The sequence below is a fragment of the Mustela putorius genome, unplaced genomic scaffold, assembly GCF_011764305.1.
Source record: "Mustela putorius furo isolate JIRA1106 unplaced genomic scaffold, ASM1176430v1.1 tig00537338_pilon_pilon_pilon, whole genome shotgun sequence".
NCBI lineage: Eukaryota > Metazoa > Chordata > Mammalia > Carnivora > Mustelidae > Mustela > Mustela putorius.
In genome coordinates, this window is record NW_025422460.1 from 2,558,856 (window position 1) to 2,571,266 (window position 12,411).

Below are 12,411 nucleotides of genomic sequence, written 5' to 3' on the forward strand. Positions count from 1 at the left end.
GGCTCCCCCAAAGGAAAGTATTTAACTGAAGCTGGAGCTCCCGCTCAATTTACCCAGTAGTCTCTTTCCGGCCACGCTGTGCGTCATTGCCGTTGCATCTTCTGATTGGCCAGATGATAGGAGACAGCGCCTGCGCACTGCATTCCTTTGAGGGTCGTGGGCAGACGCCATTTTGGCCCCAGAGGTGCTTCTGGGAAGTAGAGCGCGGATCTATACGCCTGCCCGCCTACCCGGTACAGCTTCTTGTGCCGGGGCTTTTAGGTCGAAGTGTTTGTGCCCGCCGCTGCTGCCGTTTGATCCTACGCACCCCCGAAACCCTCTAGTGGAGCGGGAGCCCCTGAGCATCGGGCCGCGCCATCGGGGGTCACATCGCCAGGAAGGAGGTGACGGGGGCGGCGCGGGGCGCGGACACTCCCCGCCGAGAGCCCGCCTGCCATGGATTCGGAATATTTCAGCGGCGACCAGTCAGGTGGGGCAGGTACTTGGGGGACAGGGCTTGGGGGGCGGAGCAGTTATTCAGTGGGGCTTGGCCTCTCACCCTCGCGGGGTAGGGGAAGGAGGCCCCGGAGACGTTCCCTCCCCCGACTTGGTCCGCTGTGGACTGTGAAGCGGCGCGCGAAGAGCCCGCCGACCCGCTGCGGCCCGGAAGTTAGAACCTTGGAGAGGGGATTCTAGACCGAGAGCGGTCTTCTGAATTGGCAAGTTTTTGGCTGAAACTGGGAAACCACTTCATATATTAAGTGCTTCTATGTGCAAAGTCCTAGGGAAGGTCTCTCCTGTTACGGAATTTTTTTTTTTTCCTTCCTGTAGTTGCGAGTCTTGCGAGAATTCAAGGGAGCGGTTCAGTAGGGGGTGCGGGATATTTCCTAGACCTTTCACACGGAGATGGGGATGGTTTAATCTCGCCTGCAACCGTGGTTTCCCAGTAAAATGTAGGACCCTCGTTTGAGTTGTATAAATATGTTAGAGTAAGGCGTGTACTTCTGGTACTTACTGGTGATTTTGTACTTTTCCTTCACCTTGAGACCTTTCCTCTTTCTCCTGACTGAAGTTTGATCTTCTTTGTTCCCTGTTTATTCAGTAAACACTGAGCGCCCCCTCCTAACACTGTACTAGGCACCGGAGATACAAGGACGAATAAGTCATGTCCTAGTGGGGAAGAACTTGACCGTTTCCTTTCACTTTGTGTCCTAGTCCCGTGAAGTGTTACCTGTCAGCAGTGCCTAAATGTCTGAATGTTAATCTCTTTTCTGTTTTGAGTTCACTTCGATTCGCTATATGATAGCGAATAGTGATAACTACAGAACGCGTTTCCAGGCATGCCCTGCTGTTTCGCCTAGAATGTTTGCTTGATATTTTCAACATAGTTTTCAGTTCTCTCAAAATTATTAAATTATTTTTCAGATAAATAATTGTATGTAATACATGTCTATGGTTTAAGTGCTGGAAGACTTGAAAAAATAACAGTTCCCTGACTTTTCATTCTTTTTGCGGTTTTTTGATATTTACTTTCATATTAATTTATGCTCTTTCTTGTTGCATATTTTTAGGCATTCCGTAATGATTCCCTTTGTGTTAGGACAGGATTTTAGCCTCTTATGTTCCCTTTTCCCCCCATACTCTTACTGTTGCAGTATAATTATTTGTTACATTTCAAAATTACTTGTAATTTGACTGTATAAATATTCTTTACTTCTCAGCTGAGTAGAGTAGCTCCTTAGTATGATTTCATTCTTAAACTTTTTGGTTTTCCTGTAGTTGACTGCTTCATTTTTAAAATTTAGTTTATTTTTATTAAACTTCTAACCAGTCTTCCCATATCCTCCAACAGCCCTAAATCCCTCTCACAGTACAATTTTTATATTTTTAAAGTTTCGGTTAAAGGTAGGTAGCAATTCAATTTTACCATTTTGTAACAGTGCAGTGTATTCTTTACTTTAAGAATTTATACCATTTCTGTACTGGAGTTCTTGTGCTCTGCATTCATAAACAAATATTTACTGTGCTGAACCAGGCACTGTTCTGGGCTTCAGGGAATCAGCAGTTAACCAAAATCCTTGCACTTTTGGCCCTTTCATTTCAAGTGAGGAAAGACCCATATTAAACAAATAACTTGGTAAGTCATGTAGTACATTAGAAGGTGGTAAGTAAATTCTGTGGAGAGAATAGACTCCGGTTTTAACATAAGGTTGAAGTAGTTAAAGAGCACACTATTATTTAGAGGTTGTTGATTTGGTTCTTAGTGATGTTTCTTAAGCTTCACATTTCTTTTATGACGTATTTTTTGCTGCCACATATGTCATAATATGTGTTCTGATTGTTGGTATTTATATATAAGTGTTATGGTGTTGTCTTATTCACATTAGCATCATTAGTCATGCTTCGTCAGTGGTAACCTTTGCTCTTACATTATTCTTGATTCATTGTGTTCATTTCAGTTGTAGATGTCATCCATCTTACACCTTAAGTGGGTTTTTGTTTTATTTTTAAGCAGATGATGGTGGCGCTACCCCAGTACAGGATGAACGGGATTCAGGGTCAGACGTTGAGGATGATGTAAATGAGCAACAATCTGGATCAGACACTGGAAGTGTAGAACGTCATTCAGAGGTATTGGCTAAACAACATCTTTGGGGAGGCTTTTCCCTTGCATTCTGTGAGACATGTTTTTATTTAGGAGTTGTAGAGATCCTGTCACATGGTATAGGCTTCAAACCCTGGGAGTAAAGGATTTTAAATTAATAGAGAACTGCTTTAAAAAATAAACAGGGATAGCCTGGTTTCTTAGGAAATCACAGGGAAAGAATTTCAGGTTGGGGCCTTCTTCAGATAGTAGACAGTTCTCATATGTTCATATTGATTCACAAAATGGGCCAGGCCTTTTGGTATTTGAGTAGACCTCCCCATTCCCAAAATAATGTCTGAAAGAGGCAATGAGCATTTGCAAGCTGAAGAAATATCAATTAGGATAGAAAGTTATGGGATTTATCACCTATCAGAATTCTTAAAGGATTTGACTTTCTCAGCATGAACTGTCCAGTGTATATAATGTATGTAATGACAGCAAACAGAATTTTAAAAGCTGTTTTTAATTAATAATACAGAGTAGTGTTGGATCTTGTGTACAGCATTTCAACATATTTGGCCTAATAAACATTTAAAAAACTATTTAATTTGCTTCCCTGGTTACACAGTCTGTACTATGCAGTGTTAACAAAATAAAAATGGGACATTTTAAAATAATTCAGGTATACGTTTTTGTTAAACAAACTGAAACCCATAGGAATGATAAAGATGATGAGATTTTCTTTTAAGAAATTCATGAGCCATATATTTTGTTTGATTACACAGGAACAGAAAATTGTCCGATTTTAAGTAGTAGATACAGTTATTAGAGATTGTGTTATTGATTTTGTCCTTAGATATGTCATGAGTGTACTTAGACATCAAGCAAATATTTATTGAGCATCCACTATGTGTCAGGTTCTTTTGAAGTATCCAGGACTAAATGAGGTCTCACCATCACCAAAATGCTTCTCTTCTTGGATTTATTTTCATAAAGGGGAGAAAGACATTAAACAGTATTTTTTAAAAATTGTGTAGTTTGTTAGGAGATAATTGCTGTGCAGAAAGAAGAAAGTTAGAAAGAATGGAGGGTGACAGAGTAGAGGGCAGGCTCTTTAAATAGGGAGGTACACATAGACTTTATTAAGAAAGTGACTTTTTTGATCAAGACGTGAAGGGAGGTAAAGGAATAGCCATGTGGATGTGTAGAGGAACACACACACACACACACACACACACACACAATTCCAGGCAAAGACCCTAAGGTGTTCTTGTGCTTAGTTTGTTCAAGAAACACCAAGGAGTGTGGCAAGAGGGGAGTTTAAGTAGAGGGCACATGAGATTGGAGGCTAAATGAACTGGGAGAAAGGCTTATCCTTTAGTTATTTTGATGCCACTCAGTTTTTGGTATGCTCTTAAGTATTCAGATTAAATCCTAATATTAACCAATAGATAGAAATTATCTCATAGTGTAAACCTTATTACAGTGTATTAGTGTGTAGGGTTTTATTAAAATTTCTACTTTGGAAAGTAGGATAAGATGATTGACTCAGGGCTTCATTATTCAATTGTAAATGTAATGTAGGCTTACCTTTAGGCATCTTCAACTACTTTTTTGTAATGAGGTGGATTCTAAATAAATAAATGTGCATGCTGAAAATTTGGAAACTTAAAAACTTAAAGAAGAAAATTAGAATCAGCATACTGTCATCACAGAAATGACTGTTAACTTTTTATATTATTTGTCCTGCATTTTTATTTTCTCATATATGTAATGTGTGTACATTTTAAGTTACTTGAGATTTTACTGTGTATATTTTGTATTTATATATAATATTTTTTATCTGTTCACTTAAGATTGTACCTAAGAATTTCCCTGTGTCATTAAGGATTCTCACTAAGCATAATTTTTAAGGCTTAATATGATATTTTTTAAAATGAATGCACCATTAATTGTTCAACACTTTCCTGACTTTTGACCTTTAGAGTGTATAGGTATTAAAAATGAAGTCTGCTGTGAATGTATTTTTGTTCTTTCCATAGATAATCCCTTTCAGGAGGATTATCCCAATTTTTTAAACTACTAGGTTATAGTTTGAGAGTGCCAATTTTACCCTTATTAATTGTTGAGTTCTGCATTTATGCTCCTTTGGCTCTTTAAAGTGGCTTCTTTGGAAGTGGCTTCTTTTGGATCATTTTCATATGAAAAATATTTTCTAGAAGACAGTGGGATGTTAGAAGAGTACCATTGTATTAAACTGAACAGTGGAGATGACAGGCCCAAACCTAAAAAAATATGTATTAGTTTCCTATTGCTGCCATAACAGTTTGACACGGATCTGGTGGCTTAAAAGAGATTTATAATTCTGGAGACCAGAAGGCTAAAATGGGTCTCAAGGGGTTAATGGGCTAAACTCAAGGTATTACCAGGGCCATGTTTCTTCTCTAAGGGAGAATCCATTTCTTTGCCTTCTCCAGCTCTGTAGATCAGTTGCATTCGTTGGCTTGTGGTTCCTTCATCATCAGTGTCTGCACTGTAACACCTTCAAATCTCTCTGACCTCTGCGGTCACATCTACATCTCTCTCTGACCCTCCTGCCTCCCTTTTCTAAGGACCTTTGTAGTTATATTGGGCCTACTCAGATATAATCCAGGAAAATCTCCTTATCTCAGGTTCCTTAATTACATCTGTACATCCCCTTTTGCATGTAAAGTTAATAAGCACAAATTTGGGGATTGGGATGTAGACATCTTTTGGAGAGCTATTATTTTGCCTGCCACAAGATGGAACTCAAAACATGGTTCTTCAATAGTACAAAAAGGTTTTTCCCTTTTGCATTTTAGATTTTAGGCTGGTTTTTGAAAAAATTCATTTCACTTACGGTATTCACTCTATGTTTATTTGTTTAGAGCTCTAAGGAAAGTTTTGAAAAAACTCAAGGTAATATTTTTAAAATTAAAATTAATTTAAAAATATAAGATAATGAACGTCAAGATAAGTAACAGTGCTTTGCTGTTCCATATTGGAGCCTGGGACAAAATGAAAAATAATACCATATTTTTAAAATCTTGATATTTTGTTCATTATGGATTTTTCTCCATCATCTGATCTTGAAAATCGTCACTTGTCTTTTTTTTAAAACCACTTTATTGAGATAAATTTGCATGCCCTACAATTCGCCCATTTAAAATGTGCAGTTCTGTTGTCTTTAGTATATTCACAGTAGTCACCATTGTCAATTTTAGAATATTTTCGTCACTTCAAAAAGAGACCTTTTAGCTATTACCTGCTTACCATTCACACCCCTCCTCCCTTCCCATCCTTCTGCACATTCCATATGAATGGAATTGTATAATATGTGGTCACTTGTGACTGGTTCTTTCACTTAATGTTTTCAAGGTTTATTCATTGTAAACCGTGTGTTTTGGATATATGTCTACACCATACCCATGTATGTTGTAGCATATATCGGTACTTATTTCTTTTTTGGGTAATATTCCATTATATGGATAAACTACATTTGTTTATCCATTTGTCAGTTGATGAACATTTAAGTTTTTACCTTTTGGCTGTTGTAAGAAATTGTTCTATAAACATTTACATAGAAGTTTTTGTGTGTTACTTCTCTTGGGTATGTACCTAGGAGTGGAGTTACTGGCTCATATGGTAACATTGTCCTTTGTTTTTAAGATTTCTCTTTATTCGACAGACAGAGATCATAGGTAGGCAGAGAGGCAGGCAGATCATAGGCTGAGCAGAGAGCCCAATGGGGGGCTTGATCCCAGGACCCTGAGATCATGATCAGATCCGAAGGCAGAGGCTTAATCCACTGAGCTACCCAGGCGTCCCGGTAACATTATTCTTAAATGTTTGAGGAACTCTCAGGCTGTTTTCCACAGTGGCCGTATCATTTTACATTCCCACTAGTATATGAAGGTTCTGATTTCTCTATATTCTTACCAACTTTTGTTATTACTTGACTCTGATCATAAACATCTTAGTGGATATGCAGTAGTATCTCGTTACGGTTTTGATTTGCATTTCCCTGATGAGTAATGATGTTTGTTACACTTATGTTGGTATTGGCCATTTGTGTAACTTCTTGGGGGAAATGTCCATTCAGATTCCTTGTTCATTTTTTTTTTTTTTTAAGATTTTATTTGTTTATTTGACAGAGAGAGAGCACAAGCAGGCAGAGAAGCAGGCAGAGAGAGAGGAGGAAGCAGGCTCCCTGCCGAGCAGAGAGCCAGATGAGGGGCTCCATCCCAGGACTCTGAGTTCATGACCTGAGCTGAAGGCAGCGGCTTAACCCACCGAGCCACCCAGGCGCCCCTCCTTGTTCATTTTGTAATTGGACAATTTGTCTAAGAGACTTTTAAGAGTGCTTTAAATAGTATGGCTACAAGTCCCTTATTAGATGACTGATTTGCAAATATTTTCTCCTATTACATGAGTTATCTTTTGACTTTAATGACTTTTTGACACAAAAAAGTTTCTAATTTTAATGAAGTTCAATTTATCTATTTTTTCTTTTGTTTTTTGTACTTTTAGTGGCATGTCTAAGAATTCTTCACCAAATCCAAGGTCATGAAGATTTATTTCTGTGTTTTAAGAGTTTCATCATTTTAACTCTTATATTTAGATTTTTTTTGCTCATTTTGGGTTTATTTTTGTATATACTATGAGGTAATAAAACTGGTAAGGGTCCAGTTCCATTCTTTTGTTTGTGGATATTTAGTTGTGTCAGCATCATTTGTTGAAGAGATTTTTCTTTCCTCATTGAATGGTCTTGGCCCCTTGTCAGAAATTAGTTGGACATAGATGTAATGGTTTATTTCTGTATCCTCTGTTCTAATTGATTCCTGTTTGTGTCTGTATTTACACCAGTGCCATAGTACCTTGAGTAAGTTTTGATATTAAGGAGTGTGAGTGCTGCTTTGTTCTTTTCCAACATTGTTTTACCTCTTCTGGGTCCCTTGCAACTACATACATATTTTATAATTACCTTGTCCATTCCTGCAAGGAAGTTAGCTGGGGTCCTTGTAGGGATTGCAGTGAATCTATAGATGAGTTTGGGTAGTGTCATCATCTTAAGAATGCAAAGCTACTGATTCATGAATGTAGGGTATTTGTTCATTTATTTAGGTCTTCAGTTTCTTTCAACCGTGCATTGTAATTTTCAGTGTACAAATGCTGCATTTGTATTTTAAATTTATTCCTGCTTTTCTCTTTGATGCTTAGCAAGTGGCATTCTCTTATTAATTTCATATTCAGATTGTTACCATTTTTCCTATTCTAATTAATTACATTATGGTCTGAGAATATGCTTTGTACAGTAGCTGTTGTTGTAAATTTATTGAGGTTTGTTTTACAGCTTAGTGTATGGTCTGTCCTGAAGAATGTTTCATGTGCAGTTGAGAAGAATATATAATTTGCCTTTGAAGCCACAGTGTGTCTCCTGTAGTCAACGTATCATTGGATATATATTTTTTTAATCTGATTTCTATCTCTTTTTGAGTGGGGACAGGCAGAGGGAGAAGGAGAGAGAGAATCTTGAGCAGGCTTTAGGCACAGTGCAGAGCCCAAAGCAGGGCCCAGTCTTACAACCTTGAGATCATGACCTGAGCTGAAATCAGGAGTCGGATGTTTAACCGACTGAGCTACTCAAGAGCCCCTCTTGTTTCTGTCTCTTGATTGACTTGTTTAATCCATTCATAATCTAATGTTTTTGATAAGAGTTGCAGTCTGCCATTTTAATATGTGTTTTCTATAGTCTTATCTCTTACTCCAGTCTTTGGTTTAAAATCTAATTTGTCTGACATAAGGATTGCCACTCCAGCTTTCTTTTGATGACCATTGGCATGATAAATTGCTTTCCATTCCCTCACTTTAAATCTGGGTCTAAAATGAGTCTCTTGCAGATAGCATATAAATGGGTCTTACTTTTTTTTATCGAATCTGATACCCTGTGTCTTTTGATTGGGAAATTTCGTCCATTTACATTCAGAGTAACTATTGAAAGGTATGAATTTAGGGCCATTATATTACTGCCTATAAAGTCACTGTTTCTGTATGTTGTTACTGTTTCTTTCTGGCCTATGTTGCCTTTGGGCGCTTTCTTCCCTTAAAGGATCCCTTTTTTACTTTTTAAAGATTTTTTTAAAAAAATTTATTTGATAGAGATCACAAGTAGGCAGAGAGGCAGGCAGAGAGAGAGGGGAAGCAGGCCCCCTGCTGAGCAGAGAACCTGATGCGGGGTTCAATCCCAGGACCCTGAGACCATGACCTGAGCTGAGGGCAGAGGCTTAACCCACTGAGCCACCCAGGCTCCCCAAAGGATCCCTTTTAATATTACTTGCATGGCTGGCTTAGTGATCACAAATTTCTTTAGTTTCTTTTTGACCTGGAAGCTTTTTATCTCTCTATTTTGAATGAAATCCTTCTTTGCTGGATAAAGTAGTCTTGGCTGCATATTTTTCTTATTTAGTACCTTGAATCATGCCAGTCCTTTTTAGCCTGCCAGGTCTCTGGCCTATGTCTGCTGCCAGTGTAATGTTTCTACCCTTGTTGGTTATGGACCTCTTGTCCTGAGCTGCTTTCAGGATTTTCTCTTTGTCTCTGAGGTTTGCAAGTTTCACTTTTTGTTATGTCAATTTATTATGTCAGTTTATTATTATATGTCAAGGTACTGACCAATTTTTGTTGATTGGTGGGGGGGGGTGGAAGGTTCTCTGTGTCTCCTGGACTTGAATGCCTATTTCTTTCACCAGATTAGGGAAGTTCTCTGCTATAATTTGTTCCAATACATCTTCTGCCCCTCTGTTTCTTTCTTCTTCTGGGATCCCAATTCTAATATTGTTTAGCTTTATGGCATGGCTTATCTCTTGAATTCTGTCCTTTTCATGATCCAGTAGTTTATCTCTCTTTTTCTCAGCTGCTTTATTCTCCATCATTTGGACGTCTTTATCATTAATTGTCTCATCTGCCTTATTTATCTTAGCAGCACGAGCCTCCATTTTTATTAAATCTCATTAATAGCCTTTATTTCGACTTGATTAGATTTTTGTTCTTTTATTTCTCCAGAAAGGGATTCCCTAGTGTCTTTTGTGCCTTTTTCTTTTTTTTTTTTTTTTTTAAATATTTTATTTATTTATTTGACAGACAGAGATCACAAGTAGGCAGAGAGGCAGGCAGAGAGAGAGGAGGAAACAGGCTTCCTGCTGAGCAGAGAGCCCAACGCGGGGCTCGATCCCAGGACCCTGGGATCATGACCTGAGCCGAAAGCAGAGGCTTTAACCCACTGAGCCACCCAGGCGCCCCTTTTGTGCCCTTTTCAAGCCCAGCTAGTATTTTTGTAATTCTGAACTCTAGTTCCAACATCTTACTTTTATCTAGACTGATTACATCCCTGGTAGTCAGTACTGCCTATTATTCTCTTTTTTGAGAATATATATATATATATATATATATATATATATATATGAGTTTTTCTATCTTGTCATTCTGTCCAGAGAAGATTAGATGAGCAAGAGAACAAAGTCCTAAAATGGCAACAACAACCCCAGAGACATATACCCTAAACAAATCAGAAGAGACCTGAAACTGGAAATCAATGAATAAATGAATGAATGAATAAAAAATAAATAAAAGAGAGAATATAATCAGATATGTGAACAGAATAGAGCAATACACTGGATCCTGGATATTTTGGTCTGTTTGTTGGAAAACTAGATCCCAGGGGTGCCTGGGTGGCTCAGTTGTTAAGTGTCTGCCTTCGGTTCAGGTCATGATCCCAGGGTCCTGCTTGCGGGGAGTCTGCTTCTCTCTCTCCCACTCTCCTGCTTGTGTTCCCTTTATCGCTGTGTCTCTCCCTGTCAAATAAATAAATAAAAATCTTTGGAAGAAAGAAAACTAGATCCTGAAATTGTAAAGAAAAGCTTATATATGTATAAAAATAAAGTTAAATACAATAAAAGGATAGACTAACTGTAATCTTCGCCACCTGAATAGCTTTCAGGCAGGGAAGTCCCTTACCAGAGCAGACTTATGAAAGTTCTGATTTTGCGCACCACTGATCTATCACTTTTGGGTAGCCATTTACAGAGGCCCCCCATCCGCATAATTTATCTTCCCATATATTGCTTAGGATTCACTTTTCTGTACCTCCTACCTTGCAGAAAGTGGTTGCTTTTCTATTTGTAGAGTTGCAGCTATTCTTTTCTTAGCTCTCCAGTTGAGTTCACAGGTGTTCATAATGATTTGATAGCTATCTAACTGAATTCCTGGGACCAGATGAAACTAAGGTTTCCTATTCTTATGCTATCTTGGACTAGTTGTCTTTTACCTCCTTGATTAAGTTTATTCTTAGGTATTTTATTCTTTTTGATATTAAGGAGATTATTTTCTTTTTTTAAAGTTTTGTTGTTAGTGTATAAAAATGCAACAGATTTTTATATATTGATTTTGTGTCCTGAAAGTATTGAATTCATTGATTAGTTCTTACAGTTTTTGGTGGTCTTCTGTGTATGACATGACATCTGCAAATAATGACGGTTTTACTTCTTCCTCCCTGATTTGGATGCCTTTTATTTATTTTTTCTTGCCTAATTGCTGTGGCTGGGACTGCCACCCCTGTGTTGAAAAAAAGTGTTGAGAATGGGCATCCTTGTCTCGTTCCTGATCTTAGAGGAAATGCTTTCACCTCTCCCCATTGACTTATGATGTCATCTATGGGCTTGTCACATATGGCCTTTATTATGCCAAGATATGTTCCCTCTTTACCAGTTTGTTGAGAGGTTTTTTTTTTTTATCATAAATGGATGTTGGATTGTGTCAGATACTTTTTCTGAATCTGTTGAGATGATCATATTTTTAGTTTTCATTTTGTTCATGTGGTATAAAGCGTTGGTTGATTTGTTGAGCTTACCTTGCATTACTGGAATAAATACCATTTAGTCATGGTGTACTGCTGAATTTGGTTTAATAATGTTTTGTTCAGGATTTTTTACCTTTGTTCATCAGAAATATTGCCCAATAATTTTCTTTTCTTGTTGTATCTTTGTCTGGTTTTGTTATCTGGGTAATGATGGCTTCATAAAATGGTTGGGAAGTGTTCTCTCAGCCTCCTCTTCTGCTTTTTAGAAGAGTTTGAAAAGGATTAGTATTAATTCTTCTTTAGATGTTTGATAGAATTAAACTATGACTTACTAACATCTTTTTGACTATTTCTAAAAGGGATATACATATAAATATCAGCGGGATATTCATGAAATGTATTTGTTCTTTGTAGAGCATGTTGAAAAATCAGAATCATCACCTAACTTTTGTGGTCAGGCAGATAGTGAAAAGGGGAAAATTAAAAAAAAAAAATCTTTTTCAGTAGTTATCACCAAAGCCACACATTTTTAATAAAACAGTTTGAGTACAGATGTGATCTGGCTATTACTAGTTGCCAGTTCTAATTTTTGTTGCTTTACTTGAATATTTTCTTGGACAGTATGAAATTGGCTTTGTGGTTAATGGTCAGCTGATTTTTGTTCCATGGAAAATATATTGAAGGAAATGTGTATTTTAAAATCCAGAAGCCTGTAGATTTCATCTGCGTAGAAGATAGAAGAGGGTCTCACACAAGAAAATAGTATGTGGGACTATTGATGTAGAGGTTGTTTGTAAATGGAGCCTGGCTTCTCATTATTTTCTAACTGTAGGCAAAGCATAATGGGCACATCCATCTGCTCTTGAAGTTGGGGACAGTCCCATTAACCCAGCCTCATTTTGAATTTCATAAGGGTGGCAGGCTACTCTTGTTTGGATCTTTCCATAGAGGTTGTCCTAATACAAGGAAA

General features: G+C 37.7%; 1 protein-coding gene across 6 annotated transcripts in view; it reads left to right on the forward strand.

The window, feature by feature from the left end:
* The first annotated feature begins 300 nt into the window (after positions 1-300).
* Positions 301-12,411, forward strand: part of IWS1 (interacts with SUPT6H, CTD assembly factor 1) — a 40,084-nt gene continuing 27,973 nt past the window's right edge. For 4 of the 6 annotated variants that reach the window (XM_004779695.3, XM_004779698.3, XM_013049537.2 and 1 more), the window contains exons 1-2: positions 301-478; positions 2,492-2,610. In XM_004779695.3, coding sequence (XP_004779752.1) covers positions 436-478; positions 2,492-2,610 — 162 coding nt within the window. In that variant the 5' untranslated portion in view covers positions 301-435. The remainder of the gene's footprint in view (positions 479-2,491; positions 2,611-12,411) is intronic. The other 2 variants (XM_004779700.3, XM_004779701.3) reach the window with 2 other exon arrangements.